This window comes from Chelonia mydas, chromosome 8 (genome assembly GCF_015237465.2).
Source record: "Chelonia mydas isolate rCheMyd1 chromosome 8, rCheMyd1.pri.v2, whole genome shotgun sequence".
In the NCBI taxonomy this organism is placed as follows: Eukaryota; Metazoa; Chordata; order Testudines; family Cheloniidae; genus Chelonia; species Chelonia mydas.
This window is the reverse complement of record NC_057854.1, coordinates 72,384,771-72,398,606: the sequence shown is the minus strand read 5'-3', so window position 1 is coordinate 72,398,606 and position 13,836 is coordinate 72,384,771. Positions and strand designations below refer to the sequence as shown.

At 45.9% G+C, this 13,836-nt stretch overlaps 1 protein-coding gene across 5 annotated transcripts in view; it reads left to right on the top strand.

The window, feature by feature from the left end:
• The first annotated feature begins 488 nt into the window (after window positions 1-488).
• The window catches only part of ABCD3 (ATP binding cassette subfamily D member 3), a 68,984-nt gene continuing 55,636 nt past the window's right edge, over window positions 489-13,836 (top strand). The window contains exon 1 of one of the 5 annotated variants that reach the window (XM_037906532.2): window positions 489-791. In XM_037906532.2, coding sequence (XP_037762460.1) covers window positions 679-791 — 113 coding nt within the window. In that variant the 5' untranslated portion in view covers window positions 489-678. Of the gene's footprint in view, window positions 792-5,205; window positions 5,298-13,836 lie in introns of those variants that run through there. The other 4 variants (XR_005226456.2, XM_037906533.2, XM_037906534.2 and 1 more) reach the window with 4 other exon arrangements.

The following is a 13,836-nucleotide window of genomic DNA, read 5'->3' as shown; positions in this document are numbered from 1 at the left end:
CAAGGCATAGTTTGTACAAAGATTATTGCAATAGTATGCAGGGTGTGAATGCAGGGGTGAAAATCTGGCTCATCTGTGCTGTTCCAGGCTCTTGCAACTACTCTGTCTTTATGAATGCGTCCACTGAACTCAGTTTCTCAGAGATAAGGTGCAGAAGCAGAGGCTAAGGGAGGAGCAGGGATTGGGTGAGGTGCAGAAGCAGAGGTGAAGGGACTTGCCCAGCAAGATGGCACTGGAAACCCCTCACTCGCACACTCCCATCCTCCGAATCTATTGCAAACAGCCGCACCCCAGCCGCAGGTGACGGGTCTCTCTGGGAGCCGCCAGGGCCAGGGAAGCACTTCGTGGTCCCCTGTGTCTGCAAAGGGGAATGAGTCGTGGGGCACTCAGCCTAGGGCACAGGGGCCGAGCTGCCGCACGGCAGACGGGGCCCCCCCGCGGGGCCAGGCCAGCTGCATAACGGCAACCCAGGACGCGCGCCGAGGACAGCCTGGGCCCACCCCACACCGCCTTTCCCTCGGAGCCTGCCTGAGTGACAGGAGGGGCTGAGCCCGCAGTACTGGAGCCGGCCTGAGGGGGCGGGGCCTCTGCCCTGCCCCCCCGCTCCCGGCATTCCCTGCGTCAGCCTCCTTGCCTGGGCTCGGTTCGGGTCAGTCCCCCAGCCGCTGCGCTAGCTCTATGGCCGCCTACAGCAAGTACCTGACCGCGCGTCACTCCATCGTGGCCGGCGCGGCCGTCGGCCTCCTGCTCTGCCTGCTCAACAACCGCCGGAGAGCGGCCACCAGACACGGGTAAGGGGCGGCCCAGACTGGCAGCGCCGGTCCCCGGAGTGGGGGGAGGGGAGAGAGGGGGTTGGGCTGGCGGGGGGGTGGGGGAGGTGAGCGGGGGGGGGTGGAGAAGTGGGGGGAAGGGTAGTTGTGGCTTTTATGGAGGCGAGAAGGGGGCGCAGGAGAGACAGATGGGGTGGTTGAGGGACTGAGAAGGGGAGGAGTAAATGATGTTTGCGGGATGAGAGAGAGAGGAAGGGCAGAAATAAGATGTGGAGAGCCCTGCTAGTCTCCCACCACCCCTAGGCCTGGCCAGGAGAATGCTGGGGTTTATTTGTCTTTAATGCCAGAGGGTGATCTCCTCCCCCCTGTGCATGACATGTTCTGCCAAGAAACCCCCTTCTGTTCGGCAGACAAAGCTGGCTTTCTCCCTCACCATTCACTCTCCCTCAGTCTGGTAAGTGCTGCTGGAGAGAGAATTCACAGACATACAACTTTGAGAGTTAAGGTAAATTATATCCATCCTTAACAAATAATGGGCCCCGTTGCACAGAACGGTGATTGGGCTGTGAATACTGTACCTGTGTTCTATGCTGTATGTTATAATAGTGAAGTATGTTCCATCAATAAGAAATTCAGGGAGAGGGAGATCAGGTTCTGTATAGGGTTACCAAGTTTGGTTGGACGAATTCCTGGAGGTTTCATCACGCGACTTTATCTTTAATTAAAGATTAATCTTTAATTCCTGTAGACTCCAGGACAATCCTGGAGGCTTGGCAACGCTAGTTCTGTAGCATATGAGGTTGAAATTTTGGTATATTTGTTTTCATATGTCATTGTGTTAGCTAATCTGTGTAATTGAAGAGTGAGTTGTGTTATGAAGTTTTTCCTGTTGGGGAAATGTAGGAGAAGGTGTGTGATATGTTAGGAATGCATATTAAATTCAACCTGTCCTTTGCTGTCACTCTTGCTGGACTGAGTAATTGAACATGTATTACAGACACATGACATACTTAACACCTACACAGTACTTAACTTCAAAGTGTTGAATAAACATAAACAAATCAGGATGGTGGATCTAGAAGATGAAGAAAGAAAAGGAGGACTTGTGGCACCTTAGAGACTAACCAATTTATTTGAGCATGAGCTTTCGTGAGCTACAGCTCACTTCATTGGATGCATACTGTGGAAATTGCAGAAGACATTATATACACAGACACCATGAAACAATACCTCCTCCCACCCCACTCTCCTGCTGGTAATAGCTTATCTAAAGTGATCATCAAGTTGGGCCATTTCCAGCACAAATCCAGGTTTTCTCACCCTCTGCCCCCCCACAGACAAACTCACTCTCTTGCTGGTAATAGCCCATCCAAAGTGACCACTGTCTTCACAATGTGTATGATAATCAAGGTGGGCCATTTCCTGCAGAAATCCAGGTTCTCTCACCCCCTCACCCCCCTCCAAAAACCACACACACAAACTCACTCTCCTGCTGGTAATAGCCTATCCAAAGTGACCACTCTCCTTACAACCTGCATGAAAATCAAAGTGGGCCATTTCCAGCACAAATCCAGGTTTTCTCACTCCCCCACCCCCATACACACACAAACTCACTCTCCTGCTGGTAATAGCTCATCCAAGGTGGGCCATTTCCAGCACAAATCCAGGTTTTCTCACCTCCCCCCCCCCCCCCCCCCCCACACACACACACAAACTCACTCTCCTGCTGGCAATAGCTCATCCAAACTGACCACTCTCCCCACACTGTGCATGACAATCAAGGTGGGCCACTTCCAGCATAAATCCAAGTTTAACCAGAACGTTCGCGGGGGGGGGAGGAAAAAACAAGGGGAAATAGGCTACCTTGCATAATGACTTAGCCACTCCCAGTCTCTATTTAAGCCTAAATTAATAGTATCCAATTTGCAAATGAATTCCAATTCAGCAGTTTCTCGCTGGACTCTGGATTTGACGTTTTTTTGTTGTAAGATAGCGACCTTCATGTCTCTGATTGCGTGACCAGAGAGATTGAAGTGTTCTCCGACTGGTTTATGAATGTTATAATTCTTGACATCTGATTTGTGTCCATTTATTCTTTTACGTAGAGACTGTCCAGTTTGACCAATGTACATGGCATTGCTGGCACATGATGGCATATATCACATTGGTGGATGTGCAGGTGAACGGGCCTCTGATAGTGTGGCTGATGTTATTAGGCCCTGTGATGGTGTCCTCTGAATAGATATGTGGGCACAGTTGGCAACGGGCTTTGTTGCAAGGATAGGTTCCTGGGTTAGTGGTTCTGTTGTGTGGTATGTGGTTGTTGGTGAGTATTCGCCTCAGGTTGGGGGGTTGTCTCTCACAAATCTTGGGAGACAGGCCAGTCCTTGCCTACAGACAACCCCCCAACCTGAAGCGAATACTCACCAACAACCACATACCACACTTCAGAACCACTAACCCAGGAACCTATCCTTGCAAAAAAGCCCGTTGCCAACTGTGCCCACATATCTATTCAGAGGACACCATCACAGGGCCTAATAACATCAGCCACACTATCAGAGGCTCGTTCACCTGCACATCCACCAATGTGATATATGCCATCATGTGCCAGCAATGCCATGTACATTGGTCAAACTGGACAGTCTCTACGTAAAAGAATAAATGGACACAAATCAGATGTCAAGAATTATAACATTCATAAACCAGTCGGAGAACACTTCAATCTCTCTGGTCACGCAATCAGAGACATGAAGGTCGCTATCTTACAACAAAAAAACGACAAATCCAGAGTCCAGCGAGAAACTGCTGAATTGGAATTCATTTGCAAATTGGATACTATTAATTTAGGCTTAAATAGAGACTGGGAGTGGCTATTTCCCCTTGTTTTTTCCTCCCCCCCCCCCCCCCGACGTTCTGGTTAAACTTGGATTTATGCTGGAAGTGGCCCACCTTGATTGTCATGCACAGTGTGGGGAGAGTGGTCAGTTTGGATGAGCTATTGCCAGCAGGAGAGTGAGTTTGTGTGTGTGTGTGGGGGGGGGGGGGTGAGGTGAGAAAACCTGGATTTGTGCTGGAAATGGCCCACCTTGGATGAGCTATTACCAGCAGGAGAGTGAGTTTGTGTGTGTATGGGGGTGGGGGAGTGAGAAAACCTGGATTTGTGCTGGAAATGGCCCACTTTGATTTTCATGCAGGTTGTAAGGAGAGTGGTCACTTTGGATAGGCTATTACCAGCAGGAGAGTGAGTTTGTGTGTGTGGTTTTTGGAGGGGGGTGAGGGGGTGAGAGAACCTGGATTTCTGCAGGAAATGGCCCACCTTGATTATCATACACATTGTGAAGACAGTGGTCACTTTGGATGGGCTATTACCAGCAAGAGAGTGAGTTTGTCTGTGGGGGGGCAGAGGGTGAGAAAACCTGGATTTGTGCTGGAAATGGCCCAACTTGATGATCACTTTAGATAAGCTATTACCAGCAGGAGAGTGGGGTGGGAGGAGGTATTGTTTCATGGTGTCTGTGTATATAATGTCTTCTGCAATTTCCACAGTATGCATCCAATGAAGTGAGCTGTAGCTCACGAAAGCTCATGCTCAAATAAATTGGTTAGTCTCTAAGGTGCCACAAGTCCTCCTTTTCTTTTTGCGAATACAGACTAACACGGCTGTTACTCTGAAACCTAGAAGATGAAATGGTTTGTAGCAAGATATACTGTAGTAGGTGTAAATAGCAGATTTAAGTAAGAATTTAGCAATGATTGAGCAATAACTCAGTTTTATTTTGATGATTGTCTTTCATACAAATGATCATAAAAGCTTCACAATATTAAAAAATTAATTGATACAGTATATATGAAGAGCTACCAATAGGGCAGGTTCTGAAAACTGCTTCATGATGGTGTGTTGCACAATGACAGAAACAGTAAGAAAGGACTCCAACTATTGTAGGAAGTTGTCAGTTTATCAGAATGACAGTAAAAATGGTATTTCTCAGGCTATTTTTTTAATTCAGCAAAATATGCCAAAGTAATTTGAGGTGAAGAGCCAAACCTGTGTTTCAAAATTAAAGGGTTTGGGGTCTTATAGGATTTTTGTAGTTATTTCTTTCGTTTGCTTGGACAAGTTAGGCATAATATTGCTGTGCTGATTTTGTTTGAGGACCTGGAAGTGGTGAGATTGGAGAGGTATTCAGGTACTACAGTCCTAGGTTTTCATACTGTACCTATCTAAATATATTATACTTCTGCTGCAAGTGGTAAGAAGAAGCTCTGTGTCAAATAGATTTATTTTCATAGGTATCAGTGAACATGTAGAAGTGGGAGTTTAACCTTAATTTAAGAGACTTGCATTTGGAGTGTGTCATTGTGTGTGATGCCTTGGGTTTTGCCAGGTGTAACCCTAAAAATACTGTTCCTAATGATCAGTTATATACTTTAGAGAGGAGCCCAAATGCTGTTATTACAAGATGAATTAGAATGGTGTGGAGAGTGTACACATATCTGGGGAGAAGAGAACTTCCAACTAAACAGGTGATTTGAATTAAAACTGCCTGACCTAATTTGGCCCTCTTTCTGTGTCCAGACTGCCAAAGATATTTTCAAGGCCCTTACAAATGTATCTTGATTGCTGTAATTTCATTCTCCCCACCTTTGACTGATGCAACCTTGCCATCCTCAAATCTAATGCAAATGCTTCTGCTAAAATAATTTTCATTGCTTGTCACTTTGGTCATGTCATCTTCTCCTCAGTGTTCCTCCACTGGCTTCCTCTTCTCCAGTGCATCCAATATATATATGTCTCCTGTCAGTACTTTTAAGGCTCTCTACAGCTTAGTTAGACCCTATCTAGTAGTTCTAGTATGTTTTCGTGCCATCATCTCCAGTCTTATCACATATCCAGCCTGTCATAAATATAAAGGGAAGGATAACCACTTTTCTGTATACACTGCTATAAAATCCCTCCTGGCCAGAGGCAAAACCCTTTCACCTGTAAAGGGTTAAGAAGCTACGGTAACCTAGCTGGCACCTGACCCAAAATGACCAATGAGAGGACAAGATACTTTCAAATCTGGAGGGGAGGGAACAAAGGGTTGGTCTGTCTGTGTGATGCTTTTGTCGGGAACAGATCAGGAATGCAGCCTTACAACTCCTGTTAAGTTAGTAAGTAATCTAGCTAGAAATGCGTTGGATTTCCTTTTGTTTAATGGCTGGTAAAATAAGCTGTGCTGGATGGAATGTATATTTGTTTTTGTCTTTTTATAACTTAAGGTTTTGCCTAGTGGGATTCTCTATGTTTTGAATCTGATTACCCTGTAAGGTATTTACCATCCTGATTTTACAGAGGTGATTCTTTTACCTTTTCTTTAATTAAAATTCTTCTTTTAAGAACCTGATTGATTTTTTTCATTGTTCTTAAGATCCAAGGGTTTGGGTCTGTGTTCACCTGTAGAAATTGGTGAGGATTCTTATCAAGCCTTGCCCAGGAAAGGGGGTGTAGGACTCGGGGGGATATTTTGGGGGAAGATGTCTCCAAGTGGGCTCTTTCCTTGTTCTTTGTTTAAAACGCTTGGTGGTGGCAGCATATGGTTCAAGGAGAAGGCAAAGTTTGTACCTTGGGGAAGTTTTTAACCTAAGTTGGTAAGAACAGGCTTAGGGGGTCTTTCATGCAGGTCCCCACATCTGTACCCTAGAGTTCAGAGTGGGGAAGGAACCTTGACCTGGTGGCAGAGCAGTGGGATCATTTTGAGATCATTTTGAACCAGAGACCATTTTGAACCAGAAGCACAGCAGGATTTTAAAAGGTTTTGTAAAAGGTGATTGCAGCTGTAGATTCTGTCTTTCTGCCTGCGGGACAGAGCAGCAGGCATAACAAAAGGATTTTTCTGTAGGCTGAGAACAGCTATCAACAAAAAAAAGGGGGGGAGGGTATCAGGTTACAGCACAGCAAAATTGTACAAGCCAGTTTTTTTCTTGTTTTGTTTTCTTTCTAATTCTCAGGTGTAAAGTTAGTTAAGAACAGAGAGGTTAGGATGAGAGACTGCACTGTTCAACAGAAGTTGGAATTAGCCAGATTTGAGGTTGAGGAAAAACAAAAGGAACATGAAAGACTGGTAGAACTCAGACAGATGGAAATGGAGGCAAAAGAAAAATAAATGGCAGCCAAAGAAAAAGAAAGGGAGGCTGCCCACAGGAGAGAAATGGAGGCAAAAGAAAAGGAGAAGGAAAAAGAGAGGAAGCATGCACTGGAGATGGAGAAGGCAAAGGCTCAGCAGAATATATTGAATGACCCTAACAATCCTTCCCCAACAATCCACAAATGGGAGCGACTATGTCCACGGTATGATGAATCCAGTGATATTGCTGAATATTTTCTCACCTTTGAGAGACTGTGCACACTCCGTCAAATTCCTGAAGCACACAAGATGACCACATTGGTCGCAAAATTGACTGGAAGAGCTCTGGACATATTCAGTAAGATGCCTATTGATGAGGCTTCTGACTATAATAAATTCAAGGATTTGGGTTTAAAGCAATTTCCAGTTACACCTGAAATTTATAGAGTAAAATTTAGAGCCCTTAAGAGAGGACCTGGACTAAATAATGTGGCTTATATAAACCAGATTCATAGATACTAAGGTCAGAAGGGACCATTATGATCATCTAGTCTGACCTCCTGCACAACGCAGGCCACAGAATCTCACCCACCCACTCCTTCGAAAAACCTCACCTATATTTGAGCTATTGAAGTCCTCAAATCGTGGTTTAAAGACTTCAAGGAGCAGAGAATCCTCCAGCAAGTGACCCCTGCCCCATGCTACAGAGGAAGGCAAAAAACCCACCGGGGCCTCTTCCAGTCTGCCCTGGAGGAAAATTCCTTCCCTACCCCAAATATGGCGGTCAGCTAAACCTTGAGCATATGGGCAAGATTCACCAGGCAGATGAAGGATCTGTTAGATAAATGAGTCAAAGGAAGGGGTGTAATTAGCTTTGAAGGAATGTGTGGTTTGATGATTTAGGAGCAATTTTTGAATATGTCCAAGGAGGATATAAAACAGTGTTTAGGGGATAAAAAAAAAGACTCCGCAGAAAGTCTTGCTTCTTATGCTGATCAATACGGGCAGTCCCAGACTGCCAGAGACGCGGGGCAAACCGGAACAAAAGGGGTGGAGGGAGGAGAGAAACAACCCTGGTCGCAGTTGGAGCAGATGCCAGAAGGGACACCCTCAGACCACACCCTACTACCGGGGGCAGCCCAAGTCCCCAACTACAAGCCAAGGAATACTCCAGACACCTTATCGTCCTGCCACACTGTTCTCCAGCAACCCACCTCGCCCCAGTGACCCATCAGCCGGACGATGTTTTAAATGTAATGAGCCGGGGCATGTAAAAGCCAACTGCCCCAAGAACCCCCAACAGATTACAGTTCATTGCACCGGAATCACACCAGAGGTCCTCAGGCCCAGATGCCTCCCAGATACCCTCAGAGTGGAGGGAAACTGTGAGTGTGGGCAGGAAGAAGGTCACAGCGTGGAGGGACACTGGACCACAAGTGTCGGCTATCCATGCTTCCTTAGTGGACCCCAGTTTAATCGACCCAGAGATCCAAGTAACCATTCAACCCTTCAAGTCCAACTCTTTCAATTTGCCTACAGCCAAGTTGCCTGTCCAGTACAGGGCTGGTCAGGAACGTGGACTTTGCAGTCTATGATGATTATCCCATCCCCATGCTGTTGGGGGAAGACTTGGCCAATCATGTGAAGGTAGCCAAGAGGGTGGGAATGGTCACCCGCAGCCAGGCTAAGCAAGCTGTCACACCTCACCACACCACACACACGGAAGCTTCTACTAGGACCCGGTCAGAGGCGATGGAATCGGACCCCATGCCAAAGTCTGCAACAGCAGTAGTAGATCCAGTCACAGAGACCCAGGCAGAGCCAGTCTCAGAACCGGAACCAGCAGAACAACCAGACCCATTGCCAGCACTGAATCCAGTACTTGCAACCCCAACACCAGAGGGCACCACCGAACCTGCACCGGCAGCAGCAGATAACCCTACACGAGAGGCTCAGCTGGAGCCTGAACCCCAACATAGTGCACCAGCGGAGAGCGGTTCACAGTCAACGGAAACAGTCGCATCACCTGCATCGCTTCCAGAGGGACCAAGCCCAGGTCCACAATCCAATGAGGAACTGATGTCTCCAGCATCAAGGGAACAGTTCCAGACAGAACAGGAAGCTGATGAAAGCTTCCAGAGAGCTTGGACACCGGCACGGAGCAACTCACCGCCTCTCAGCTCTTCTAATCAATCCAGGTTTGTTGTAGAAAGAGGACTTTTATACAAGGAAACTCTTTCTGGTGGACACCAGGGAAGACTGGCATCCTCAGAGACAGTTCGTAGTTCCAACTAAGTACCGAGTAAAGCTATTTAAGCTTAGCCCATGATCATCCTAGTGGCCATGCTGGGGTGAACAGAACCAAAGACCATTTGGGAAAGTCGTTCCACTGGGAGGGAATGGGCAAGGATGTTTCTACCTATGTCCGGTCTTGTGAGGTGTGCCAAAGAGTGGGAAAACCCCAAGACCAGGTCAAAGCCCCTCTCCAGCCACTCCCCATCATTGAGGTTCCATTTTGGCAAGTAGCTGTGGATATTCTGGGTCCTTTTCCAAAAAAGAGACCCAGAGAAAAGCAGTACATACTGACTTTCATGGATTTTGCCACCCGATGGCCGGAAGCAGTAGCTCTAAGGAACACCAGGGCTAAAAGTGTGTGCCAGGCACTAGCAGACATTTTTGCCAGGGTAGGTTGGCCCTCCAACATCCTTACAGATGCAGGAACTAATTTTTGGCAGGAACTATGGAAAGCCTTTGGAAAGCTAATGGGGTGAATCACTTGGTTGCCACCCCTTACCATCATCAAACAAATGGTGGAGAAGTTTAATGGAACTCTGGGGGCCGTGATATGTAAATTTGTAAGTGAACACTCCAGTGATTGGAACCTAGTGTTGCAGCAGTTGTTCTTTGCCTACAGAGCTGTACCCCATCCCAGTTTTCACCATTTGAACTTGTATATGGCCGTGCGGTTAAGGGGCCATTGCAGTTGGTGAAGCAGCAATGGGAGGGGTTTACACCTTCTCCAGGAACTAACATTCTGGACTTTGTAACCAACCTACAAATCATCCTCTGAACCTCTTTAGCCCTTGCTAAAGAAAACCTAAAAGATGCTCAAAAAGAGCAAAAAGCCTGGTTTTATAAACATGCCAGAGAGCGTTCCTTCAAAGTAGGGGACCAGGTCATGGCCTTAAAGGTGCTCCAGGCCCATAAAATGGAAGCGTCTTGGGAAGGGCCATTCACGGTCCAAGAGCATCTGGGAGCTGTTAATTATCTCATGGCATTCCCCACCTCCAACCGAAAGCCTAAGGTGTACCATATTAATTCTCTAAAGCCCTTTTATTCCAGAGAATTAAAGGTTTGTCAGTTTACAGCCCAGGGAGGAGACGACGCTGAGTGGCCTGAAGGTGTCTACTACAAAGGGAAAAGCGATGGTGGCATGGAAGAGGTGAACCTCATACCCTTGGGCGTATGCAGCGACAGCAAATCAAGGAGCTGCGCACTAGCTACTCGCCGACGTTCTCAGCCATCCCAGGACTGACTGGGCATACCACTCCATTGGCACAGGTAATGCTCACCCAATTAGAGCCCACCCTTACCGGGTGTCTCCTCAAGCTAAAACTGCTATAGAACGGGAGATCCAGGAGATGCTACAGATGGGTGTAATCCACCCCTGTGGCAGTGCCTGGGCATCTCCAGTGGTTCTAGTTCCCAAACCAGATGGGGAGATAGGTTTTTGCATGGACTACCGTAAGCTAAATGCTATAACTCGCCCAGACAACTATCCAATGCCACGCACAGATGAACTATTGGAGAAACTGGGACGGGCCCAGTTCATCTCTACCTTGGACTTAACCAAGGGGTACTGGCAGGTACCGCTAGATGAATCCGCCAAGGAAAGGTCAGCATTCACCACACGTCAGGCTGTATGAATTTGATGTGCTCCTTTTCGGGATGCGGAATGCACCCACCACCTTCCAAAGACTTGTAGATGGTCTCCTAGCAGGATTAGGAGAATGTGCAGTCGCCTGCCTTGACGATGTGGCCATATTTTAGGATTCCTGGGCAGAACACCTGGAACGTCTACAAAAAGTCTTTGAGCACATAAGGGAGGCAGGACTAACTGTTAAGGCTAAGAAGTGTCAAATAGGCCTAAACAGAGTGACTTACCTTGGACCCCAGGTGGGTCAAGGAACTATCAACCCCTTACAGGCCAAAGTGGATGCTATTCAAAAGGGGCCTGCCCCAAAGTCAAAGAAACAGATCCAATCCTTCTTAGGCTTGGCTGGATATTACAGGTGATTTATACCGCAATACAGCCAAATCGCCGCCCCACTGACAGACCTAACCAAAAAGAAACAGCCAAATGCAGTTCAGTGGACTGAAGAGTTTCAGAAGGCCTTTAACCAGCTTAAAGCAACACTCATGTCTGACCCTGTGCTAAGGGCCCCAGATTTTGACAAACCGTTCCTAGTAACCACAGATGCGTCCGAGCGTGGTGTGGGAGCAGTCTTAATGCAGGAAGGACCAAATCAAGAGTTCCATCCTGTTGTGTTTCTCAGCAAGAAGCTGTCTGAGAGAGAGCGCCACTGGTCAATCAGTGAAAAGGAATGTTACACCATTGTCTACGCTCTGGAAAAGCTACGCCCATACGTTTGAGGATGGCGCTTCTACCTGCAAACTGACCATGCTGCGCTACAGTGGCTTTATACCGCCAAGGGAAATAACAAAAAACTTATTCGGTGGAGTTTCTCTCTCCAAGATTTTGATTTTGACATACAGCACATCTCAGGAGCTTCTAACAAAGTGGCTGATGCACTCTCCCATAAAAGTTTCCCAGAATCAACTAACTATAATCTCTAATTATACTACTAAATATTGTTAGTCTTTATACAGTTAGTAGTATATTTAGAGATGCCTGTGTCTTATTAACTCTGTTTTCCCCTAGAGCTCCAGGAAGAAATCACATCCAGTGTTTCACCCTATCTGTGATTTGGGGGGTGTGTCATAAATATAAGGGAAGGATAACCACCTTTCTGTATACAGTGCTATAAAATCTCTCCTGGCCAGAGGCAAAACCCTTTCACCTGTAAAGGGTTAAGAAGCTAAGGTAACCTAGCTGGCACCTGACCCAAAATAACCAATGAGAGGACAAGATACTTTCAAATCTGGATTGGGGGGGGAACAAAGGGTTGATCTGTCTGTGTGATGCTTTTGTCGGGAACAGATCAGGAATGCAGCCTTACGACTCCTGTTAAGTTAGTAAGTAATCTAGCTAGAAATGTGTTGGATTTCCTTTTGTTTAATGGTTGGTAAAATAAGCTGTGCTGGATGGAGTGTATATTTTTGTAACTTAAGGTTTTGCCTAGTGGGATTCTCTGTTTTGAATCTGATTACCCTGTAAGGTATTTACCATCCTAATTTTACAGAGGTGATTCTTTTACCTTTTTCTTTAATTAAAATTCTTCTTTTAAGAACCTGATTGGTTTTTTCATTGTTCTTAAGATCCAAGGGTTTGGGTCTGTGTTCACCTGTAGAAATTGGTGAGGATTCTTATCAAGCCTTGCCAGGAAAGGGGGTGTAGGCTGGGGGGGATATTTTGGGGGGAAGACATCTCCAAGTGGGCTCTTTCCTTGTTCTTTGTTTAAAACGCTTGGTGGTGGCAACATACGGTTCAAGGAGAAGGCAAAGTTTGTACCTTGGGGAAGTTTGTAACCTAAGCTGGTAAGAATAGGCTTAGGAGGTCTTTAATGGAGGTCCCCACATCTGTACCCTAGAGTTCAGAGTGGGGAAGGAACCTTGACACAGCCAATTATCCCACAAGTATGTGTGCTTTTTTTCCATGATGATCCTTTTACCTGATATAATCTTCCACCAAAAATCCATTCATCCACTTCCCTGTCCTCCAGACTTACTTACTTCAGCCATGTAGCTTTCAGAATGTTACCAGTCAAAAGCTAGGCAAATGATGAGTTACACTGTATGCACCATTAGGCTACATGAAAGCACACTTTTATTACTGTTGCCTTGCCCTGCTTGCAGTCTGTCAGTTTCATTCACCTATTGCATCTTGTCATTAATTTAGATTGTAAATGACTTGGGGCAGGATCATTTTACCAGATTTTTTTGTATGGCCTCTGAGTTATTAAACTATAAATAATAATCAATAGTAAGCTCTTGTGCAATACTCGAAAAATTCTTTCAAAGTGTGTTGCACCATTTAAATCCTGTGGGGCTATTACACAAGGTGTATGTGTTTTTGGGGGTGGGGGGACAGAGTGGATGTGCTGGGGGCTTCTTGCTGGTCCTGAACAGATCTGTCTAGAAGGGGTAACGGACTAGAACTATGGATCTAGTAGCTGGGTAACTGACTAAGGGGTGTGGAAGAGTTTTGGCCTCTATTCCACCTTATAAATTGGTCTTTTTTGTGGGTGGAATTCTTTCCTCTATGTAGCTTCTCTGTCAGTGTTGATAATATTGCTTGAGTGCAGGGAAAAGTGAATTTCACCTTTAAAAATTTCTGGACTTTGAAATCCTTTTGTTTGAGGAGTATCATGAAGGATGATGTAGGTATTGTAAGCCCTAATTTAGGAATCAAATCATATAAAATAAAGGTTAGAAAACCATTTTCTTAAGTAAATCAAGGAGTTGCTTGTTCGGAGAGCCAGAACACATGTATCTTGCACAAAGTGTCATAGTACCTATCCTAATTTTGCTTTATGCAAGGCAGTTGCAAAAATGTTTCTTCTCTGTCAACTTTCACCTGCTTGTTTGATGCCTTTGGGATTAAGGGCAAGGTAAAGTATGACTCAAGTCCTGTAGTAACATAAAAGTTCCTTAAGTAGTGTAATAATCATATATTGCGTATCTTAGTAGGGGAAAGGTCAATTACTACCTTCCAGTTGAATGCGTCTCAACATTTTGTTTAGAAGATCCACAAAACTAATGAATGATGTTATAAA